Source organism: Sinocyclocheilus rhinocerous, unplaced genomic scaffold (assembly GCF_001515625.1).
Source record: "Sinocyclocheilus rhinocerous isolate Xijiao unplaced genomic scaffold, SAMN03320098_v1.1 scaffold72, whole genome shotgun sequence".
In the NCBI taxonomy this organism is placed as follows: Eukaryota; Metazoa; Chordata; class Actinopteri; order Cypriniformes; family Cyprinidae; genus Sinocyclocheilus; species Sinocyclocheilus rhinocerous.
The window spans coordinates 4,408,584-4,431,139 of NW_015628351.1; the positions used below are offsets into that span (position 1 = coordinate 4,408,584).

Sequence of the window (22,556 nt, forward strand, 5' to 3'; positions counted from 1 at the left end):
GTGACTGAATAGCAGCATCCTGGTTTGGCTTTCTGCCAGCCTCTGCCTCAATGCAAGGAAAGATGCGGTTGTTAGATGGGGTTTGGGAATATGATAGAAGGACATTAAAAATGTGTACTCATATTTCAATATAGAAAAAATTGAAGAAAAATTCATTGGAATGACATGAGGCAGAGTAAATGATGACAGAATTTAGTCTCACACACTTGATCATGTCATGTTAATATAACTGAATTATGAGCATATTATGTGTGAGCTACAGATTTAAGATGGAAGGAAACCTTGAATAAAGAGAGATGACAGATAAACAAGTAGCCTATTGTATCAGCCTGACAAAAACTTAACCAACACATATACACAAGACAAGATCTGTGTGAGAGAATGTTTAACACCTCAGCAGTCCTCTGTGGGAAGAGGCTAAATAAAAACATCAGATAAAGCTTTTAGAGTGTGTCACGGTGTGCTTTTCCTCTCCTATAATTAGGGCCCGAGCACCGATGGTGTGAGGACCCTATTGGAATTGCTCCGTTTCTTATTATTAGGGCCCGAGCACCGATGGTGTGGGGACCCTAGTGGAATTGCTCCGTTTCTTCTTCTTCTTCTTTGGAAACGCTGCAGTGTCGCTGCTGAGGTGAGTGCTAAAAACACTCAATGTTTATGATAGTCCAATGATGATCACACTTTGGATTATTCGAAACCAAAAACGATAGCATCAGAGCGTCTAGTTTAAATGCTGAAAAGACATTCTAAAGTTTTAATCTAGTTTAATGGATATTTAATGTCGACTAAGTATTAAAAATAGACGATGCTCGCAACGGTCAAAAATGTTAATCACTCACAGTTTGTTTCGTAAAGTTATTATTGAGCAGTTAGATCAAATGTGATTTGTAATGCTTATATCAGTGTAACGTTACGATATGTATCTCTGGAAATTTGCTCTAGCGAATCTTTTGAATCGGTTCACAAATGGTCTGAATGATTCCAAGTGATGTAAATTATTTTAAAAATATATTATTTAATGTAAACGCAGGTGGTATATGTGTTCTTGAGAATTATGTTTTTATGAGTTGAGTGTTACATTGATAGTATATAATTTGATGTCAGGCACTGCGTGATGATTTAATTCCCTGAATCATTGAATCTTTTCATTTGAATATTAAAGTGGTCATATGATGCGATCTCAATTTTTCCTTTCTCTTTGAAGTGTAACAAGCTCTTGGTGCATAAAGAAGATCTGTAAAGTTGCAAAGACTAAAGTCTCAAATCCAAAATTACACGCGCACACACACACACACACACACACACACACAAGCCACTGCAGAATATGATGTTGACTGTGACTGTGTTTCCTATGACCCACATAATGGTTCAAGCAATCTGTGGCCTAATTGAAATTGCCTAGAATTGTCTTGGCATTCCCAATTACACATGACGTTTTTATGCGTAATACTACTGAAAGATATAAAGTTTTTTTTTTTTTTTTTTAATTTACATTTCAAACGGAGTTTGAAACTTTTATTATAGTGACACACCGTGTGACTCATTTCTCTGACAGAGTCGATTTAACCACAACCCCTGTATTAAGTTTATTATGGGCTTCAGAAATAGTTGCTAATCAACAAATGTTTGTATTTTTAAAGTTGAATTTCTACTGTATACCTGATTACTGAATATTGTTGACTTTTATTATAAAGTTCTTGTGATGTTCCTCATTTGTAAATCAAGCTGGATAAAAGCATTTGCTAAATGAATAAATATAAATATTTTATTTAGAAAAAAAAAACATCTTTACAGTCACATAATATGAGCACTGAAATTCCAGAAAAATGAAATTCTGGCACACTCAACTAATAAATCTAGTCTTATTTTTATCTCTGGATGATGCATTTGACCCATAAGATGTTTGCCACATCAACCGCCCACATGCGTTTACTAAATAAAGCTTCCCCACGTTTGGACTTCAAAACGTGACTGAGCTTTTCTCTTTTCCTAAATTCCTCTGAGGAATGCGAGTTGGCTCTTTCAAGCCTCTCCCTAGAAACTGCCTTCCAAGATAAACGGCACTAGTCCAGCCAGCCCTCCACCCTTCCTAGAGGGCCGTGTTTCCCTCCAGCATGTGAGAGAGTGGATCTAGCCTCCTCCCCTGTATGGCACTGCGACTGAGAGTGCACTCACCCCTGATCTCCCTCTTTCTCCATGCATTGATTGGCTAAGGTGCTCTTGTTTTTGTGTAACGTCTCCAAATCTGTGGCGCTCACTCGCCAGGCCTCTTTAACAAACGGTTTAAACTTTTCTGTGTGTGTGTGTGCACGTGTTAAAGCAGGTTCGACTTCAGACAATCCTTTCAGTGCCACCCACTTGTAACCAGGCCTACACATAATCTCTGCACGGAATTCTGCTGAAAACTCTGTAGATTTCCACGGAATGGAAAGTTCTATTGATGCCCCGCCCCTTGCATGGTTGTTCATCCAGCTAACAGGGAACATCCTCAGAACCTTTGCAAATGTTCTGGCAAGGTTCTCTTAAAGTTATGAACTAACATTCTTCCAGTAATGTTAATGGAAAATTCAATTTTGTAAAATGTTTTAGTTTGTCTAATGTTTTAAAAATGTTATTAGTTTCAGAACATTCAGAGCAAAAGTGACATTCCCATAAAGTTTGCAAAATGATTTTTTAAATCCTTTTAAAAAACTTTGTTTTGAAATTATTATGTTTAATAATAAATGGCTTAATGAGAATGTTAGCAAATTGTTGTTAGCTGGGTAGATCCATAGCCTACTGCAGAATTTCATGCAAAAAATAAACAGCGGAGATTCTGTCTGGACGTGTTTATAATGCCACTTTTGAATTCTGAGGGAATTGGATTGGCATTCGTCTCTCTTCTGTCCTCTGGTAAGAAATGTAACCCACATGGAAATTTTAACAGTTTATTTAAATGCAACTGTTAAGTATGTAAACAGCTTGTTGTGATAGTTGACCTCATTGTGACAAACATTTTCATCACTGTTTGACTAATCAGTCGATCATGTTTATGTGTACATGCGCGTTCACAGAGGTGTGTGTGTGTATTTGTGATGATTTAGTGGTGTGAAAGCCCGTTTGGACATGTCTGTGTGTAATACGAGTTGTAAAAGGAGATGTCCGTGTGCGAGTCTGACCCTGTGAGTGTGTCTCGTTCAGAGCCTACAGTGTGGTCTATGATCTTAAGAATAAAAGCTGGGCAGCAGTAGTAATCCTGCACTGCTCCATAATCCTGTCTTTCAAAGACACTGCCATTCTTCAGCAGCTCAGATGAGCACCCAGACAGATCAGTGCTGACAGCATTACCAATGTGGCACTGCACACAGGGCAGCCGGCCTCTTTAACATTAGTGTTGATCCTGCAGCGTAAGCAGCTTCACTGTAAACATTTCAAGAACTTGGGCAGGGATGAAGTTACGATGTTCAGGTGAAAGATCAGAGGTCTTCATCCCTGCACAGAATTTGAAGAGATAGATATAGAAATAGAAAAGGAAATCTGGTGACAGACAAGAACTCCGTGGTCATCAACTCTTGGTTATGAAAGTAGTGCATTCAAACAATAATTAGATAACGTAGTAACTATTGTAGCCCATGTCAACAATCTCGTAGTTCAGACTAGAGGAGATTTTCATTCAAATGAAAGATTAGTTTGTTGATGTTAATGTGCAGGATTCTGAATCCCTTATACACATACCCTATTTTAAATCTATATTGTGAATCAAAATGCTTAAGAAATTTGAGTATTGAAGTGTTAATTAAAACAGTCCGCTGTGTTTTAATGCATTTGAGGATTAAGAATTACTCTTAATTTTGTCTATTTATGTATTTTACATTGAGAATAATGGCAGAGAGACAGCCAGAAAAGTCTTTCAGTTTTCTGATAAAATCTTTAATAATAAATTATATTTTGTTATATATATATACGTTTTAGGTAGGCGTGGTAGACTCTTAACTTTTATAAAGAATAACTCTGGATTTGAGACTTTAGTCTTTGCAACTTTACAGATCTTCTTTATGCACCAAGAGCTTGTAACACTCCAAAGAGAAAGGAAAAATGTAAATCGCATGACCCCTTTAACCTAATTTATAAATTATATGATTATAAAGATATATAAAGTATAAGTGTTATATTGGGGGTAGGGTTGGGTATCGTTTGAATTTTATCGATTCCGATTCTGCTTAACGATTCCGATTCTTATTGATTCCTAGTTTCGATTCCAATAAGATAAAAAATCCAATATAAAAAAAATTAATTCAAACATTTAGATGTCAAACATTTATTCTGTCTTTTTACAAAGCATTCTGTTGCAGCTGAATAACACGAGCAAAAATCAGCAGCCTACAGAACACTGCAAGAGGAATTTTGCCTATGCTTTAAAAAAAAAATACCACAGCAAAAACAACTAGATTAATATAAATTTCAAATATTAAAGTGTTAAAGACAAGTAAACAGTCAGTAATAAGATAGGAACAAACAAATCAATTAGCAATATCATAAATAAATACAACTGAACAAAATTTCAGGTACAGAAACTGCAATTAAAAGTTTAAAAACACTGCATAGTTTTCTTTTCATAAATAAAATATAGATTAATCAATTAAAGTTATTAAATATATTCAGTCAAGATCAGTGAATGATTTTCTTTTGTTCTTTGATTAACATTAATGACAGGCAGCACGTTTATTAGGCTGCTGTCTCTTTAACACCGAACGCACGCAGATCTAAAAATACTGTACATGTGTGTTTTCTTTCTCATCTGTTTACGTTCACGTAAGACAAAAACGGCTGTGTTTATGATGATGATGTACTGACGTAGTTTTCTGCATATTGGTAGACAAATATGAAAAGAAGTCAGTTTCGGCCCGGAACAACCTTTTCTACAGTGGAAATACACGGAACGGTTCGAGAACGGACACAAACCAAGAACCCATACCACAACCTCTGTTCTCGCGCTTGCGCTTCGTGTGCGCTGCACGCGAACAGGGCGCAAGTTCTTTCCGTTCCTGCACTTAAATCGTTTTTAATCACATTAAAATGCGAACGCAGGAATCGTTAAGCAGAATCGATATGCATGCGTCTTATCGAATACACGGTTCTTGGATATTTGGAACCGGTTCTAAAATGGAACCGGTTTTCGATACCCAACCCTAATTGGGGGGAATGAGGGTGGTGTGCAATGAAAATATTATCAGGGCAAGTTTTGGCCTGACTGGGAAAGCAGAAAAAAATCCTTAAAGCTAAGCACTGATAGTGCATGTTGTTATGGTCTCTATCACAGTACATAGACAGTAAAATGTTGCAACACAAATTTAGCCTGCTTCGTTTTCACAATCCAGGGTGCACTGTGTTGCAAATATTACATGCAATTCAATGTGCATTTTCACTTTAGATCCCTGTATAGACAGTGTTTTCACACTGCTAAGTTGATTAATCATCAGTGTAATTTTATAAATTAAATTGTCAATCATTTGTTAACACCCCTATTTCAGACCTTTGGTTAGCATCTGCCTGATTCACTTTCCTCAGCTTAGAGCTTCAGCCATTCCCATAGAGATATGTTACCATAGCCACAGGCAGACATTCTGTGGGTATTGTGATTACAGTGGGACTCAGGTATGCCCCCTTGGCATGAGGGTGTGGGTTTCAAAGGCAGTCAGATGGAGAGGAATGGGCTAAGAATCCACACCTGCACTTGACTGAAAGAATAGACCCTAAAAGGTGGAGCTATTTGGGACTGACTTGTTTATTTGTTATGCATCTGGATGGCAGATGTTATCTGTTTTCAGCAGAACATTCACCTTCAAACAAAGTTGGTCTGCCAAACCAGAACCACTCCTTAAATAATCTAGTTAATCTTACTTAAAATGGAGAGGTGGAGTCTCCAAAGTGATTCTGATACTGGCGTGTCAGTGAAAAAGAAATTAAGTGTTGGTTTTGTAACTTTCATTCAGTTCCATCACTTTGAGCTGGATCCAGTCCACTCCCTGCTCTTACAGGATTTTACTTGTGTTATGAGGGCGATTCTCAACCCAGACTCGCATTCTGAGATCCGAGAAACCACAAATTCTTCTTAGCGGTCTGCTTCCCAGAACAGAAACGGTCATACGAGATGATTCTCTTCAGTCTGTCTCAGGTAATTCCTTGGAGATCTTCCTGAAATTGTCAGACCGAATGACTGGATTTCCTTATGGCTTCCACTGCAGCACTCCTTTTACTTTGATGAAGCCGACAGACACTCTTATATCAGTTCCTCCTGTAGTCGACAGTAGGTGCAACGTGGGAAAAGATTATTGAGAGCTGTTTTGGGAAATGACCGCCAGAAATATCCAGGAGGTGAACACCAGTCGGAAGCGACAACTCCAATAGGAAACCTCTCGAGTCCAAGAATAGGCAAAGGATTTGTGGAGTAAATAAGACACAAACACATATTCATTTGTTCATGTCTCCGTAAGGAAAAGTTGCGCTTCCTGCTTGTATTTCTCCAGTCCAGCTCTTCCTGAAAGAGTTGACTGGGAGGAGCTATGTAGGAAAGAGGGAGGAGGAGGAGGAGAAGTATTTGAGTTGCCGTGTCAGTCATGCACACACACACATAGACTCTCACACACATTCACTGGAGCACCGACACTCTGCTGAGCTCCGTTCTTCAAAAGACTCGACAGCTTTAGAGGTTCATCCTACTCTTGGAAAACACTTGTCCTGGTAAGTTAAGCAACCTGTAACAGAAATCCAGTAATCTATAGACTAGTGGATTAGTCTCATGCTTTCTGCAGTTAGTTTGTGTTGACTGAGTTGAACTCGGCTTTATATATATATATTTTTTTTAATCTATTTATCTCCCTAACTTTTCTTTTGTGTTATTTTATGTTCAACTGTAATAGCAGTAACAGCGAGGCTCATGTATAACTCATATCTTCTCATTTCATCATTCATTTATGAAGGATGTGAATGTCTAGTGAGTCTAATTTGAGCGTGCTGGGACTGGACTGATTACCTAGTTGGACATAATGGTTGTTTATACAGGATCAGCAAAACATTGTGTGTGTGTAGGGTGATTGAGTTCAGTTTTTGGACAATTAAATACAGATAAACTCCATTAGGACTTTTATTATATGCTTGAAAACAGTGGATGTCTGTGAGTTTGCATTTTTCTGTTCATTTGTTGGATCGTGTTGGTTTTTGTGTGTGCTCAGTGTCATTTTGTGACGTTGTTAGGGATGCACCAATATTAAAATTCTGGCTGACATTTATTTATTTATTAAGCTGATGATTGGAAAATATTAAGTATAGTGTTAGGGTTAGTATATTTATCTATAATTGGTACTATTTTGTCAAAGTAATAAAAATATCTACAAGTGAATTTAGGCATCACAAGATTAATATGTACAGTTGTACATAAAACTGGGCATTCATCTTGATATTTGCTTCATTTTATGAATTTATTAGTGTTTTGAAGATTAACTTTAAATGAGCGTTATATGACACCAAAGGTAATTTGAATGTAAACAGGTGACATGAGCAACAATTAAATATCCAATATCAATAAATACTGATTAAAAAATTGATAGCCGGTATGATATGATACATCGTACATCCCTAAAATGAATGTCAACAGTTTGTCAAAACAATAGTGATTGAGAAATGAGGAACTGAGTCAGTGTGTGTAATAACAACTGTGAGGCATTTTCTGTGTCATATTGTCTGCATATTCATGCAGGAAAATATCTCTATCTCTATCTTTCCCTCTCTGAGATCCATTAACTCACTGACATTCCTGGCTTAGTTATTGGTCAAACTGGGTTAATAGGTGACCTCTGTGTGTGTGTGTTTTTGGATGTTGTGTTTGTGTTGTGCTCTAGTTTTTGTAAACGTAGTTAATAGTTGTTTGTTGTTCTTTTGTTTTAGTGTGTGTGTGTGTGTGTGTGTGACTGTGGGAAAGCAGAATTGGTAGCTGTGGTGGAAGAAGGTAAAAACAACACTCTGGGCTGACGCTTGAACCGTCTCATCTCTGTGATTACACACTGTGTCCACACACAAATATGCTTCTGTGTGTCTGTTAGCATGCTTGTGTGTGGCAGGCGTGAGTGTGCATGTGTCTTTTAGTGTTGAGAATGTGTGTGTGCCATTTCTCAGCTTTACTTTGTCAGGCCACAGGGTCAGGGTCCATTTAGAGGACCCCGGGGTCATGGATTCCTGAGATGAGTCTGACAGAGACAAGGTTGCCATGGTTGTAATTAGGGGATGATCAGGCCATTTTGCTTGATCAATATGACAGCGAGGTGCATCTCTCTTTTTACCGCTGACAGCGCTGTGAGGATGTTGTCAGGACGGTTGAACAGTACTGGGTTGAGAGTTTAAAGTGACCTCTGCCACCACAGTGTTCTTCCTCAAATGTGCAGCTGGTACTGCAGAGCTTTATCCAGTGGAAAACATAAAAGCACTATAATAGTCGTGTAAGTGACCGATCACCCAGGACTCTGGGGTCAGATACATTTATCTGAGCGGCGCTGTGCTGCGTGAGCGTCCTGATCTGCTGTGACGTTCAACCCTGATCTGGAAACTCCAGGGATCTGATTTGATCTAATCTGGTTTCTCTAAAGTTTCTTGAAGTTTTAAAGTGATGGATGGAGGGAAATGTGGGGAATTTATGGTCACATTGTGGTTGGCCCATGAAGGACAGATGGACTTTTTGCTCTCATCTGATTATCTTATTACAGTCAACATGAGAGATGAAGGAACGGACCGATCCTATTCTCTGTATGTTTTCTTTTTAACATGCTTTTGTGACACATTTAAGCGGATAAATGTAATTAGTTTACATTACTTTTTTACGTTTTTCTACTAATGATAAATTGATATTACAAACAGGCCAATTAATCTAAAATACCTTTTAGGCATAAAATGAATATCCCCAATATGATAGAAAAGCTATAAATATGTAAGATACACAAAAATGTGATTAATAGATAAAATGATTCATAATAATAAATAAAATAATTAATATATAAAATATATTATTAGGACAGCAACAATTAATTGATCATGAAATAATGTGCTTTTTTTCTTTGTTATCATTTTAAATATGGTGATGTTTTAAAACTGCCTTTCTGCTTTAAAACTGTTGACAAACTGTTGCTTTTTTAATAAGGCTTATTTAAAAAAAAATTTTGCACATAAAATACACAACCTTTGAGTGATGACAATGAAATAACAGTTTGTTTTTTTTCAATAAAATACAGAAAATATTTTTTAATCTGATTACTAAAGAAGTACATGACAGATACATTTAAGCGGATAAATGTAATTAGTTTACATTACTTTTTTACGTTTTTCTACTAATGATAAATTGATATTACAAACAGGCCAATTAATCTAAAATACCTTTTAGGCATAAAATGAATATCCCCAATATGATAGAAAAGCTATAAATATGTAAGATACACAAAAATGTGATTAATAGATAAAATTATTCATAATAATAAATAAAATAATTAATATATAAAATATATTATTAGGACAGCAACAATGAATTGATCATGAAATAATGTGCTTTTTTTCTTTGTTATCGTTTTAAATATGGTGATGTTTTAAAACTGCCTTTCTGCTTTAAAACTGTTGACAAACTGTTGCTTTTTTAATAAGGCTTATTTTTTTTTAAATTTTGCACATAAAATACACAACCTTTGAGTGATGACAATGAAATAACAGTTTGTTTTTTTTCAATAAAATACAGAAAATATTTTTTAATCTGATTACTAAAGAAGTACATGACAGATCAAAAAATTATAATTTATTACCAAAATATTACCAAAATTGTTACCAAAATAATCAAGTACAGCCCTGTATGTTATTTATATTTATATATGTATTATAAATAATTCTAAAAAAAAAAGGCTATTTATGGTTTGACTCTGTAGTAATTATACATTTATTTAATATATTTTTATTACTTAAAATCAATAGAAGTCGGTTATGCCCCAATTTATTTGGGTAAACTTTGAGTGTCAGAAATGGCACTGAGGGCAACTGTATTTACATATTTAGGGATCCACATATTGGCTGACATTTATAAATGGGACATGAATTATGATAATATCCTCAGGGCTCATTCAGACATTCAGTGTTAGCTGTATCCTGGTCTAACCATGGGCCGTTTAGTACAATACCAGCTCTATCTAATGATGTTGTGTTGAGAGGTCATCCTGGCCTGCTGTGGACGGGGGGGAAAACAGCTGTGCGTTGCCACACATTGAGAAGAAAAGGCTGTTTAAAACCCTTTATAACCAGCTGTCCCTCACCGATGGAGCTTTGTGGTAGTTACGGATGGAGGCAGTGTGAAAGGTTATCAGGCTAAAGGCTTAAATCCTCTGGGGCGTCTTTATCGTGGTCGCTGAGGTGAGTTGAGTGAGAGGTCTGACTCTGTCAATGCAGTAAAAGCCGTCAGGGAAAACCCTTGGGAATGATGCTAGTTAGCCTGTACTTACACCTAACACAGTGTAGTGCAAGAAGTCAAATCTTTAAGTGAGGTTCATCTGTAGGGCACAGTCACTCAGATTCACTCTGAAACAAGCCATTATCAATAAATCAGTTGAGAACTGTCACATAAAAGCACTGGGAATATTTAGTTACTTGTTGCTGAATAGTAGTTTATGGGGGCTCGTCTAGAATTCTTCTTATCTGGCTCTCCTTATCGCATTCCTCTTTTGGTGGCATGCAAAAAAAAAAAAAAACGACCCTGCAAAGGTAATATTTACCTTACCATGTCTCTTTACTACACAGGGTTGTGATGGTTTGATCTACACATTCCTTCTTTCTTTTCCTTACATAACATCCGCTTAGTCAGCAGGATGCCTCATGTTTCCAGTTGGGAGAGATTCCTGAATTCCCTTGTTACTCATAGTAGTGACGTCAGATCTTCTACGCTCAGTCCTTGCCTAATACCTGAACAGATTCACACGAGCTTCCTGTAATATTGACAGGTTAAAGGATGGAAAGTATGCAGCCTGGGGAACAGGAGCATAACTGTAACATTGCACAGGTGACTCAGAGTGAATTTTTCCAGGCTGCTAGGAGCAGGAAATGTAGGTTTTGATCTGTTTAGAGCTGTCAGTCTCCAGTTACAAAGTCGTACATGCATCTACATAGACAATTTGACATCCAGGAGCTTCTCATCAACGCTCCAAGCCTGACAACTCTACAACTAGGGCAAGCATCACCATTACTATTCTTCTCTTTCCCAAAGTGCAGTAATTATAAATGTTGTCAAAATTTACGCATTGAGTTATTACTGAAGTGCGGTCTCTTATGGTTAAGGTAATGTCACTTGCGTGGTATGAACATGAAATGATGCCTCAAATTGTGCGGTTTGTTGAGGAAAGATGTGATGTGTCAAGCTAAATTGATCAACATGGACATTAAAAGGAGAACCCAAGCATGTCTTAAGGACCAGAATCATAGAAACTGGGCTTTTTGATTTGAATCAACAAGCCCCTAGCAATCCTGCTGAACACATTTTGAACATTTTAGCAAGAGCTTGACATTGTGGTGATGTGATTTGCTTTGGCAAGCACTACTCACATTTTCTTTAAAAAAAACTAAAAATCTTGTTCATTCTTCTACTGTTTCAAATTACTGTTTACCAACTTTCTGTCTCTGTCTCTGTATCACTCTTTATCTCTGTTTTTCATGTTTGACCCGCTTCTCTCTCTCTCTCCCTCCCTCACTTTCTCTAGCTTTCATTTTTTCTTCCTTGTTGTTTTTTTATTTTCCCCACTCACGTGTATCTTTCATGTTGGGTCTGTTGTCGCAGCAGTAATTGAAAGATATCCTTAAAACAGCAGATCTCCTCCACTCATGCTGAATTCCCCTCTAATTACAATGCGGAGTTTCTTTCAGCCAAAATTAGTGAGGTAATTTTTTACTTTCTCCCTCCAGCTGTAGACCGCCGTGCTTGATCCATGGACTTGCATTTGTCCATGGATTTTACTGTAAGCTTATTTGCATCACATTTTCCTTCATCTAGTGTACCTCAAATCATTAAACACTAATAAAATGAACATTACACATTCATTCAGGTTTAAAAACACCCAGAAAAACATCACTGTTAGATGCCATGCTCAAGCCGTTAGCAAACATTTTTTATTCACGTTTTTGCGGCTCAACAGTCCAGTTCACCACTAAACACTGTGGGGAAAATTACATCAGCTTTCAGAAATCACGACCAGATCTTTATTTTGTGCCCAGCAAGGTTTGCTTTGGAGATGCCTGTGTGTTTCTGTGGTTGTGGCAGTCTGACGTGGGTATGTGTGGCTCTAAGTGTGTGTATTCCTGGCTCTCCCCATGTCCTCGGTGTTCTGGGTCCAGTTGGCTCAGCACTGAAATGCTTCTGTTATCTCAATCGGTTCACACCACGCTTGTGCCCATAGCTGTGGGCTGTTCGTGCCACCCTCACCCCTGTGGCCCTCACATTCCACTGTGTGTTTGCTTCTGTTTGGGGATCTTATTTTACATGAGACCTAAACGCTTTAATGGTTTTGGGATCACTGTGTGCTGTAAGATGAGTAAGATTTCAACTTCTGTTGGACTGAGTATCATTGCTCTAAACTGTTGCTCCCAGCTGGTGGGTTGCAACCCAGAATTGAGAACTAAATCCTGCTTATTACAGTCTGCATGTGAGAACTTTATTTTTATCATTGCTTAAGCTCAGGTTAAGTTCTGTATGGATTAGAAATGTACAAAATTTTGGTATGCATATTATCTGCCAATATTAGAGATCTATTTTAAACATTTGTTTGTATCTGACCATTTTGGATGCATATCGGCAGTTTTATTGATTGCATATTAAAAACAATTAAATGTAATCTTGAAAATGTTTTTTCATGTTTAAAGTGATTGATTTCATGTCTGTTTTATTTTAACAAAATATTATATACTTTTAATAGCAGCCATGTAAAGGTTACCAGCCATAAAATGAAAATACTGTTAAAGTTAAAGGGATAGTTCACCCAAAATGAAAATTCTGTCAATAATTACTCACCCTTGAGTCATTTCAAATCCGTAAGATCTTCGTTCAACTTCGGAACACAAATTAAGATATTTTTGATGAAATCTGAGAGCTTTCTGACCCTGCATAGACAGCAAGGGATCTACCACGTTCAAGGCCCAGAAATGTGGTAAGGACATCATCAAAATAGTCCATGTGCAAAGTCTTTAAGGTTGAAGAACCACTGATGTCACATGGACTATTTAAATGATGTCCTTACAACCTTTCTGGGCCTTGAATGTGGTAGTTGCTTTGCTGTCTATGCAGGGTCAGAAAGCTCTCCGATTTCATCAGAAATATCTTAATTTGTGTTCTGAAGATGAATGAAGGTCTTAACGGGTTTGGAACAACATGGGAGTAATTAATGACAGAATTTTCATTTTTGGGTGAACTATCCCTTTAATAATGTTCCATAAAATATATCTTTAGTATATAGTTTAAGTTGGAACCACATTTGGATGTTGCATGTTTATCTGTGTGCTTATCTCACTGATGCCTGAGATGGTTAAATAGTTTTGAGAAAGGGCTCTGATGACTTAACAAGCCTAGAATTTCTGCTAGCTTTAATTGTTATCCATATATGTACAAGCCTTCATGCTTGTGGTCTATGGTCCCTGTGGAAGAGCTTTCTTCTATATTGGTGTTTGGTAAAGGACGGTGTAGCACAGGGGAGTACAGAGATGTGGACGGGAAGGAATGATGATCCATTTTGGCTTTTGGACACTAGAGCTGCATCACCCCTAACAGCATAGCAGGGTCCTGAGCAACTGTGCCTTCTATTAAAAGCCTGGCCATTGAGAGACAGCTGTATGTGTGTGTGCATCATCTAAATCCATCACAGAATTTGACCTGGATAAGCATTTATTGCATTACTCTGTCCATAAGCCTCTTATAAGACACAATAACAGACAGAAACATGCCAAGAATGTTTAAATAATTCTATTTCCATAGTAATGGAAACATTACAACACAAGACATTTCTCCAGTGGTAACCTACTTTTAACTTACCTGTCTCTCTGCTGTTTCAATCTCGTAGTAATGTACAAGTCAGAGTCAAATATCTGAATGATTCATAAACCAGAATGGAAGTATTAGCAACAGTAAACAGCAAATTAGCCTGAAAAATCAAGACATTTTTACATTAAATGTTCCCATTTTACATATTTAAATGATGATCAGCATAACATTGAAGTTAAAATGAATAATTAGACCCTGAAACTTCAGAGGAAGAGCAAGCTACTAAAATTTTATTAAGATTTGCAATAAAGCCAAACTATTTTAGTATCTGAAAAAACATGCACTGATAAAATGTTCACAATAATACAAGGAACATGCATTAGGAAAGTAAATGGGGTCAAATTTTAGTTAATTTCTTAGCAATTTAGGCTATTTATTGTTCAGTCTTTCTGGCAAATGTCAGAAAGGTTATTAGCAGGTTTCACTAAAGGCAGTCCACTCTGTTCTGCAATTAGAGTTTAAGACTATATTTACGATTTCAAAAGAACTGTTGCTTGGTTGGAGGATTCTTTCTATTGTATTAAGTCTTTTCTATCTTATTAGTGAAAGAAGGGGAGGGGGAGCGTAACAGGGATGAGGGCCCAGACTAGAAGTCATGCTATAAAAAGATTAATTAAAAATGTGTATTTGAATATAATGATGATGATGATGAACGGCAAGGAACAAGCCTCTCAGCATTCTCGATGATGTAATCCAAACCTTTAATGCAGTAACAAAAATGAGAATAGGGAAGAGAAAAGGCAAATTGCCTTCACTCCCTTGACAATGAGGATCAAGAGGAATATGAAAGCATCAGAAGTTGTGATGAAGAGAAAGAGAGTGAGGGAAAATATCTAAATTTGAGCCAGCACAGATTTGAGAAAAGCACTCTCTGTTTAAAATCTCAAGGTAAGACGGTTTTACTATAAAACTAGCTTTTCTGAGACAAGCTGTATGCATGCTCATGAGTGTTTCAGACAGATTTAAATGAGCCTTGGCCTAGATCTAGTCTGAGACCAGAATATAAAAGATGATAATCTGCCTATAATGTACTTTGTAAAGATACTACACAAAGCGCCTTTGTGCGCTCATGAACACTGAACAAGTGGAGGAGGACATTTAAATATTTTCATAAAATGCCACTATTTGATGCAACTGAATATAAATGTGCAGATTGCAGCTGTTCTTTAGCTCTGTCCTTTTCTTTTTTTGTTTCTTTTCAAAGAATCACATTTGAATGAAAATTCAGTAGGAGTGTTTGTTGTGAGTGGGGGGAAGGGTGCAACTGGTCAGCTTTCCAACCTTAGACCAATCAGAGATTGGCTGCTGGCTTACTCCTTTCTCCTCCTCTTGTGCTTGGAACTCTTTTCTCTTTCCTGATTGGCTGCTCCCACATGCAGCATCTGGAGGCTTTAAGATTGTAGTGGGAGGGGCCAGACAGTGCATTAAAACCAAATGTCTGCCCCCATTCGCCCTAGAGTACTCCAGTTATATGTGTGGAGCAGAGGGAGCGAGAGGAGGTCCTCTCTTTGCCTACCCATGTCTGACAGCATCTTTCTCTCTCTCTCCTTCCTCCAGGAAAAGAGTCCAGGATTACAAGAAAAAGAGGATCAGATTTTTAAGGAGTGTTTTACAAGTCTGGGACATCTGGAGTTTGAGAGGAAGGAACTGAGTCACCGTGTTTCACCAGAACTGTTCTGCTAACCTTTCAGCTGCAAGGAGCTCACTTTAGGATTTGCGCCGTCCTGGTGGGTCACTCAGCCGGACTGATGTGGAATGCGACCCTTTATGACCCCATCCCACAGGCCTCTATTCAATGAGTCGGACTCGGGAGAGAACAGATAATAGAGGCAAGAGGCCGGCACACAAAAAATAGTGAAGTAACAGCAGCAGGAGTGTTCAGACTGGTAAGAAAGTTAAAGGGGTCCTTGAAGGTGGAGAAAAAGAACTTAAAATACAAAGGAAAAGGAATAAAGAGACCTGTGACTACAAAAGTCTTTCTTGGGACTGCAAGACATTCTTGAACGCAACAGAAACATTGACCCTTAGCCTTCATTTCACCTCTTAAATTAATCCCACTGCTAACAATCATGCCAGTGGAGACCCTTCGTCCCACAGATGGCCGTCTTACTGGGGGTCCCTTCACCTCTGTCATGCCTTTCCGAATCCTCAACAAAGGCCCGGACTACTTCCGCAGAGCGCCCGAGCCAGGAACGCGGAAGCTGAGTGCAGTTGAGCGCCTGGAAGCGGACAAGGCCAAGTACGTAAAGAGTCAGCAAGTAGCACTCAATAAACAAGAACCTGTGAAACCCCCAATCATCCGCAAACCGCTGTTATCACCAATCATGATGATGCAGTGCAGAATAAACACTCCACCAGCAAGGAAGATTACCCGGCGCCTACTTGAGACAGAGAACGGAGGACCGGACCATGGCATGAGCAGAGGACCACAACTTAACCTTGAAGTACTCAATAATCTAATCAACGTCTGCGACGGACCACTTGCATCCTCGCCTACCCCATCCTCTCCTTCTCCCTCAGCCTCCTCACCCTCTTCCGGAGGTCAGAGTGTTAGTAGTGGACAATCTGCAGAACCTCAGCACTGCATTAACTTCAAAGCACACCTTGGCTCAACGCCCAACTCCTCTCGCACCTCCTCTCCTCTTAACAATCAGTCCTCACCTGCTGAGCCCAGCCGAAGGCCGCCTCCGGTCCCAGCCAGAGCTCCTCGGCTGGTACCACAAGGTAGTTACGGGACCCCCAACTCCGTAACTGTACGACGGGTGGATGTGCGACCACAGGCAGAGATCAGGAAACCTCAGAGATTGCCTCTTCAACCCAAACCTAGACAAGCTCAAGTAGCTCAACCACAGATAGCTCAGCCACAGGCACCTCCCACACAGCAGCAACCTTCGGGAACTCACCCTGCATCCCCCTGCATAACCTCCAGCCCGCTGCTTCTACGCCCTGGCGTTCTACCCCCGGCTTCCCCCGCTTTCACCCGCATTTCCACAGCCAGCTCTCGAGGGTCACGTCCCGGTTCAACCCGGAAGCATCCCTCCCTCCACCGCTCCAAGTCGGACTTGAGCGACCGCTACTCTCGGGCCACAGCTGACCTGGAGCGCTTCTTCAACTACTGTGGACTGGACCCAGATGAGGTGGAAGGAATGGGTGGCGTGGAGCGGTTTGCCCGGGCAAATTCAGACATTGTTTCGGTCTCCAAACTCCGGAGCGTCAGTACGCCTAGCTCAGAGTGTGGGGATGGACGACGAGGAGAGGAGGAGGATGACTGCGATGACGATGGGCCTATAAAGCCCAGTGAGCGTGTTCCTTACGGCATTTCGGTCATCGAGAGGAACGCGCGCGTCATTAAGTGGCTCTACGGTATTCGACAAGCACGGGATGCCTCACAAAATATCTCCAATGTCTAGAAGCTTCTCTCTGGTTGTCTACTCAGACAGAGACAATGTAAATAAGACAGAGACTTGCTGTAGTATTCAGTTGATGTCTATCACACACCTAATATTTATTATGTTCTTGTTTGAAGATGTTTAAAGGCTCTGACATATTTGTTTCGTTTGTATTTGCCTTACTATATGGATAATGTTCATGATGTTTGTTACATACATAGATACATCCTGTTGTTTTTCAAGTATCTCATTATCTGCAAGGATGACGTACCTCTAGATGCGGAATACTACAGACTCAGCACTGTGACTTTGATACGTTTTGATTTTAAGCAATAAGATTAATGCTAAAGGCACTAAAAGAGTGGATGATGATGAGAATGATGAAAGCAGCAGTCAATCTGCTGTGTTGGTGCCGTTCAGGTACAAAGTCTGTATTAACAGCAGTGCTGTCAGACCCGTGGCCTAAGCTAATTCCTGTAGGAACCATTGTGTTCATAGTATTGGAAATCAAGCAGGTACTTTCTAGTTTTAGAAATCTTTGAAGAATTGAAGGATGAATTAACCTATTTAGGATGCTTGTGTTTATGAGGTCATCATTTGGTGTCAGTGGTAGTAAGACCTCAGGGACGTGTTTAATAAGCAACACCTAGAACAGAGACACAGCCTGCAAAGTCCTAAAGTGCACACATGTAGAAACTGAGACACATACGAACCCCTGCTCACTGTGCACATACTTTTGCTCCATAGGTGTCAAATTCACAAGTGCGTCAGATGTTCAGTGTAGACTTTTTTTTTTGTTTTTTGAAGGCGAGACTATGATACTGTGAAGAATTCGGAGCTTCCACAGAGGCGCCGCTCCTCTGCAAACATGGCTGGTATACTGTTAATGTTGAATATAAGTTTAGAAGTTCAAAATATAAGCATGTGAGAGCCTCTTGTCAGCATGCACACGTGGATGTACAGCTGTATTATGTGGCAAAGCACAGTTGCACTTCTCAAACATGCATTCCAAAACATATGGATGGACATTCCATTCAGCTTAATGTTTATGTATGATTTGTGTGGGTTTTGTTTGTTTGTGACTGTTCCTTCTGCCTGTTTTTGTGTTTTGGATAGGTTATGTTTTAAACAGTTGTGTAAGACTGGTAAGGTTTGAGAGCTGACAGAACTGAGAGAAAGAGTGTTTGGCTCAATACTCTCAGGGGAATCAAAGCTGTTAAATCAGTTTACTGCAGAGTTTTCGCACTTGTAGTGAGAAAGGAAAGCCTTACGAAGAGAAAAATGCAATTTTGATGGAAGTTGGTTGAATATGTGCACATAGACAAGTCATGAGGCCACACAAATGTTCACTTTTGGTTGAGAGTTTTTGAAAGAACGATTTTCTTTATTTAAAAAAGCACAATAATCAAAATAATTTTTTTCCTAGACTGTGCAATCTAAATATAGCCATAAATGCATGAAGAGGTAAACGAAAAACATTTGACTGAAATACATTGCTCTGCCAGCACATTCAGAAAGAATACACAAAAAGGTACAAACCCTCAAACAGTTCAGTGCAGTAGTTATTGAAATAGGAGGGTAACATGGTAGTTCTGCATGTTCTCTGAAGTTTACCATTGACTCGGAAAGAGTCGAATGCAAAATCGGTCCATTGAAGATGTCAATAAAGATATGATGTTTTTGAAAACAAGTGAGTTCTTTATTCTCTGTATGATTTGAGTAGTTTAAAACTTGACCTAGATTGCTGGAAAAGACATTTTAATCCAGGGTGCAACATATTTGAAAGCCACTTTACATGAAGATCCAGAACAGATGTCATTCTGAATATGATTACAAATTTTTGTCCCTTGAGACGGAGTGTATTGAATATAAAGGCAGCAGATACAGCCTAACATGAAGCAAAATCCAAACCTCAACTGAACAGATGTTGTTATCCAAACCTGTGAACGTGGGTTTGCTCATATTTTGTGTTTAACTTATCGCACAAATTTTAAATTGAAACAATTTATTTTCATTAAAAATGTTATAATGCTTTTGGCTATACAGTGAAAGTCATCTGAGTCCAAAGACTTCGCATATGACAGAAACGTATTTTTTCATCTCTTTAAGGATACGACCTCTGCTTCCAAACATGTTATACTTTGTAAAATATTGTTCCCTGAGGACGTGTCTGAGGCTCTGTTTCAGCAGCAGCCTGTTGCCCCAGTCACCTGTGAATTATGACCAACCTTGAGCAGACAAGTAGAGAATTACAGCCAGGGAGAGAGGGGGATGTGACCATGTTAGAAGAAGATGAAGAGGCCAGAGCTGTGATTAACAGCATCTTCTACAGGCCAATTTGTTTTTATTGAAGAACCTCCCATTTTAATCCAAGAAAATGAAACTGGTGTAAGGACGAGTAAGATTTAGGATAATGCTGTTCCCTAGAGAGGTGGTTTGGGGTGAAGTGTGTTTTTTGGTGAATGCAGTGAACTCATGTAGACAGATGATAGTGCGAGTGAACTAGAGACGCTGAGGGATATGTGCACTCATACAGTGTTTACTGTTACACCAGCTGCTTTACTCAGGAACACACAAAGTACAGTAAACACTTCTGCACCTGTGAGCCTCCGGCGATGTATATTAATTTTCACTTCTGGATAATGAGAAGAATTTGTTTAGTTACAGTTTCATAACTGACAGTATTATGCTCTTGTAATCAGATTCTAGTGTGTTCATTGCTCCCCTGCTTTCTCTAGATATTACAATGGGGTCACATATTAAACACATCACAGAGATCAGACTAGTGCGTAGTGACTTTTTTGGGATTGCAGCAGTGAGGCTGTGAAAAAAGGAATTACATTTTATCCAGAGACTTTTTAAATTGCAAATGAGAAATGTGAATTACTTTGAATCTATATAAAACGTGAGACAAATGATAGTCTCCCAAATGTACTGTGAACAATGTTGCTGAATTTGCAGTGTGGATGTACCTTGCATTCACTGTAGCATGAATAAATTATGCAGTTAGCTTTATAGGCTTATTTTGTGCTGCTGTATTTATGCTGATGATGTTGTTTTGCTAGATATTTTTGGTGATGTTAAGAATTTAATTTTTGAGGTTTGTTGATTTGTCACCATTATTGAAGTTTATGTGTGCTGCTTTTACTTCACAAGATATATATTTTTTAATTATTTTAGAGTTTATTACATAATAAGGGTAATTTAAAACCATATGAAAGAATGAAAAGGTGACCAAATGAGAAATCTTCACAGCAGTTTATTGGGTGAATTAGACATTTTGCATTTCATGAACAAACGGATTCAAATCTGCTGAACTACGCGGGAAAAATAAGACAGTCTTAATGCATAATCTTTCCCTTTTATTTTATTTTTACAGTGCAGGGCATGCGGTGTGTTGATGTAAACCACAAAGCACAGCAGCCGCCAATGTATGTCACTGCCTGACCCATGGGCTCCCTCACAGGCGGTCGGGTGGATATGTGGTAAGCTGATTAGATACACATACACAGTTCCATCTGCCCTGTGCATCTAACTGGATGTGCCTTGAGTATTGGTTAGTCTGCTCCCATCAGCCTCATTCTTCACTGAGCTAAAGCCACTTAACCCTCACTACTCATCTGCTTAGAGAGCAGACTGTCAGCAGCTGAAGTCATAGGATAAGCTGTACAGATCTATGTCAGTTCTGGCCAGTCTTATCAAGAAAAGTCAGTTCACTTAGCAGGTATTTACATCACATCCAGGCAGCTATTCCAGCCATACATGACCAACTATTATCTACTTGATTGAGGAAATAGCAAAATCTCAATTAATATTTTGAACTGACAACAAATTCTGACATGAACTGTCCTATGTTATTTTTATTCTCAAATGGGTTGGTCCAGCCAATGAGCATGTGCGGTCAGAAGAGTGTGACTTTGCCAAAAGGCGGGACTTATTTCGCCATATTGCGTGTTTCTCATGTTTCCGTTCATAGTCATATGTGTAAACTTTATTGAGATAAATATATGTATATGTAAAAGAGAACTGAACATTGAACTGCACATGAAAAATGTATGACCATATTTGTCATATTTGACATTCTAATGTCAGTTTCCCATACTATTTTGTAGATTTCAAAAAGAAAATTTATATTTAACATAGTTTGCAAGGAACTTTAAAATGCTGTCGTCATTTACTAAACCTTGTGTCTTTGCAAACTTGTATGAATTTCTTTGGAATACAAAAGAAAATGTTCATACAATGGAAGCTAATGCTAAGGCTCCAGTGTTGTTTAGTTCCCAACTTTCTTCAAAATGTCTTCTTTTGTTTTTTAAAAGCATGAATATCATACAGGTTTGGAACAACATGAAAGTGAGTAAATTATTTTTTATTATTATTAGTTTTTACACACACATATATACACTAGTCAACATTTGAAGTGGATTAAAACTTTCATCAAAGTTGTCCTAAAACCTGAAACCAAAATGTGTTCTTGTCTTAGGACAACTTTGATGAACTTTTTTGACTCACTTCAAATGTTGACTACTATATACTGTATATATATAGAGAGAGAGAGATTTGCCATCATATAATTTATGACCTCGTTGATTTTTGTGCTTTTTTTTTTTTAAAGACAATGTAAGAATGGCTTTGAATTCTGAAAGGATCACTGCTCGTGTTAATGAAGAGGACACCCACACTGATGCCTGCTCAATATTTCATCACTCTCAGAGATCTGAGAGAGAAACACTAAGCTGGAGAGGGCTACTATTCAACAAGCATGAACTGCACCCTAATGGGCATTTGATTTGTCTTTCTCAGTCAACAGACATATATAATATTCTGTGAGAGCTGATTATAAAGATTATAAAGTGGAAAACTAACATTTTGTCTTAGGACAACTTTGATTAACTTTTTTGACTCACTTCAAATGTTGACTACTATATACTGTATATATATATAGAGAGAGAGATTTGCCATCATATGATTTATGACCTCGTTGATTTTTGTGCTTTTTTTTTTTTAAAGACAATGTAAGAATGGCTTTGAATTCTGAAAGGATCACTGCTCGTGTTAATGAAGAGGACACCCACACTGATGCCTGCTCA

The 22,556-nt window shown here is 38.4% G+C and overlaps 1 protein-coding gene across 3 annotated transcripts; it reads left to right on the forward strand.

The window, feature by feature from the left end:
• The first annotated feature begins 597 nt into the window (after positions 1-597).
• On the forward strand, positions 598-22,203 carry LOC107737632 (protein FAM110B-like). 3 transcript variants are annotated; one of them, XR_001639813.1, is made up of 3 exons: positions 598-631; positions 20,846-20,951; positions 22,082-22,203. XR_001639813.1 is itself a non-coding variant. In XM_016549202.1 (2 exons), exon 2 carries the CDS (start codon positions 16,147-16,149, stop codon positions 17,485-17,487), a length of 1,341 nt encoding a protein of 446 aa, XP_016404688.1. In that variant the 5' UTR covers positions 598-631; positions 15,635-16,146; the 3' UTR covers positions 17,488-17,703. The 3 variants fall into 3 exon arrangements, 2 of the variants coding, with proteins under 2 accessions (XP_016404688.1, XP_016404689.1); XM_016549202.1 differs by lacking the exons at positions 20,846-20,951; positions 22,082-22,203 and adding an exon at positions 15,635-17,703; XM_016549203.1 differs by lacking the exons at positions 598-631; positions 20,846-20,951; positions 22,082-22,203 and adding exons at positions 6,632-6,720; positions 15,635-17,703.
• Positions 22,204-22,556: the final 353 nt, after the last annotated feature.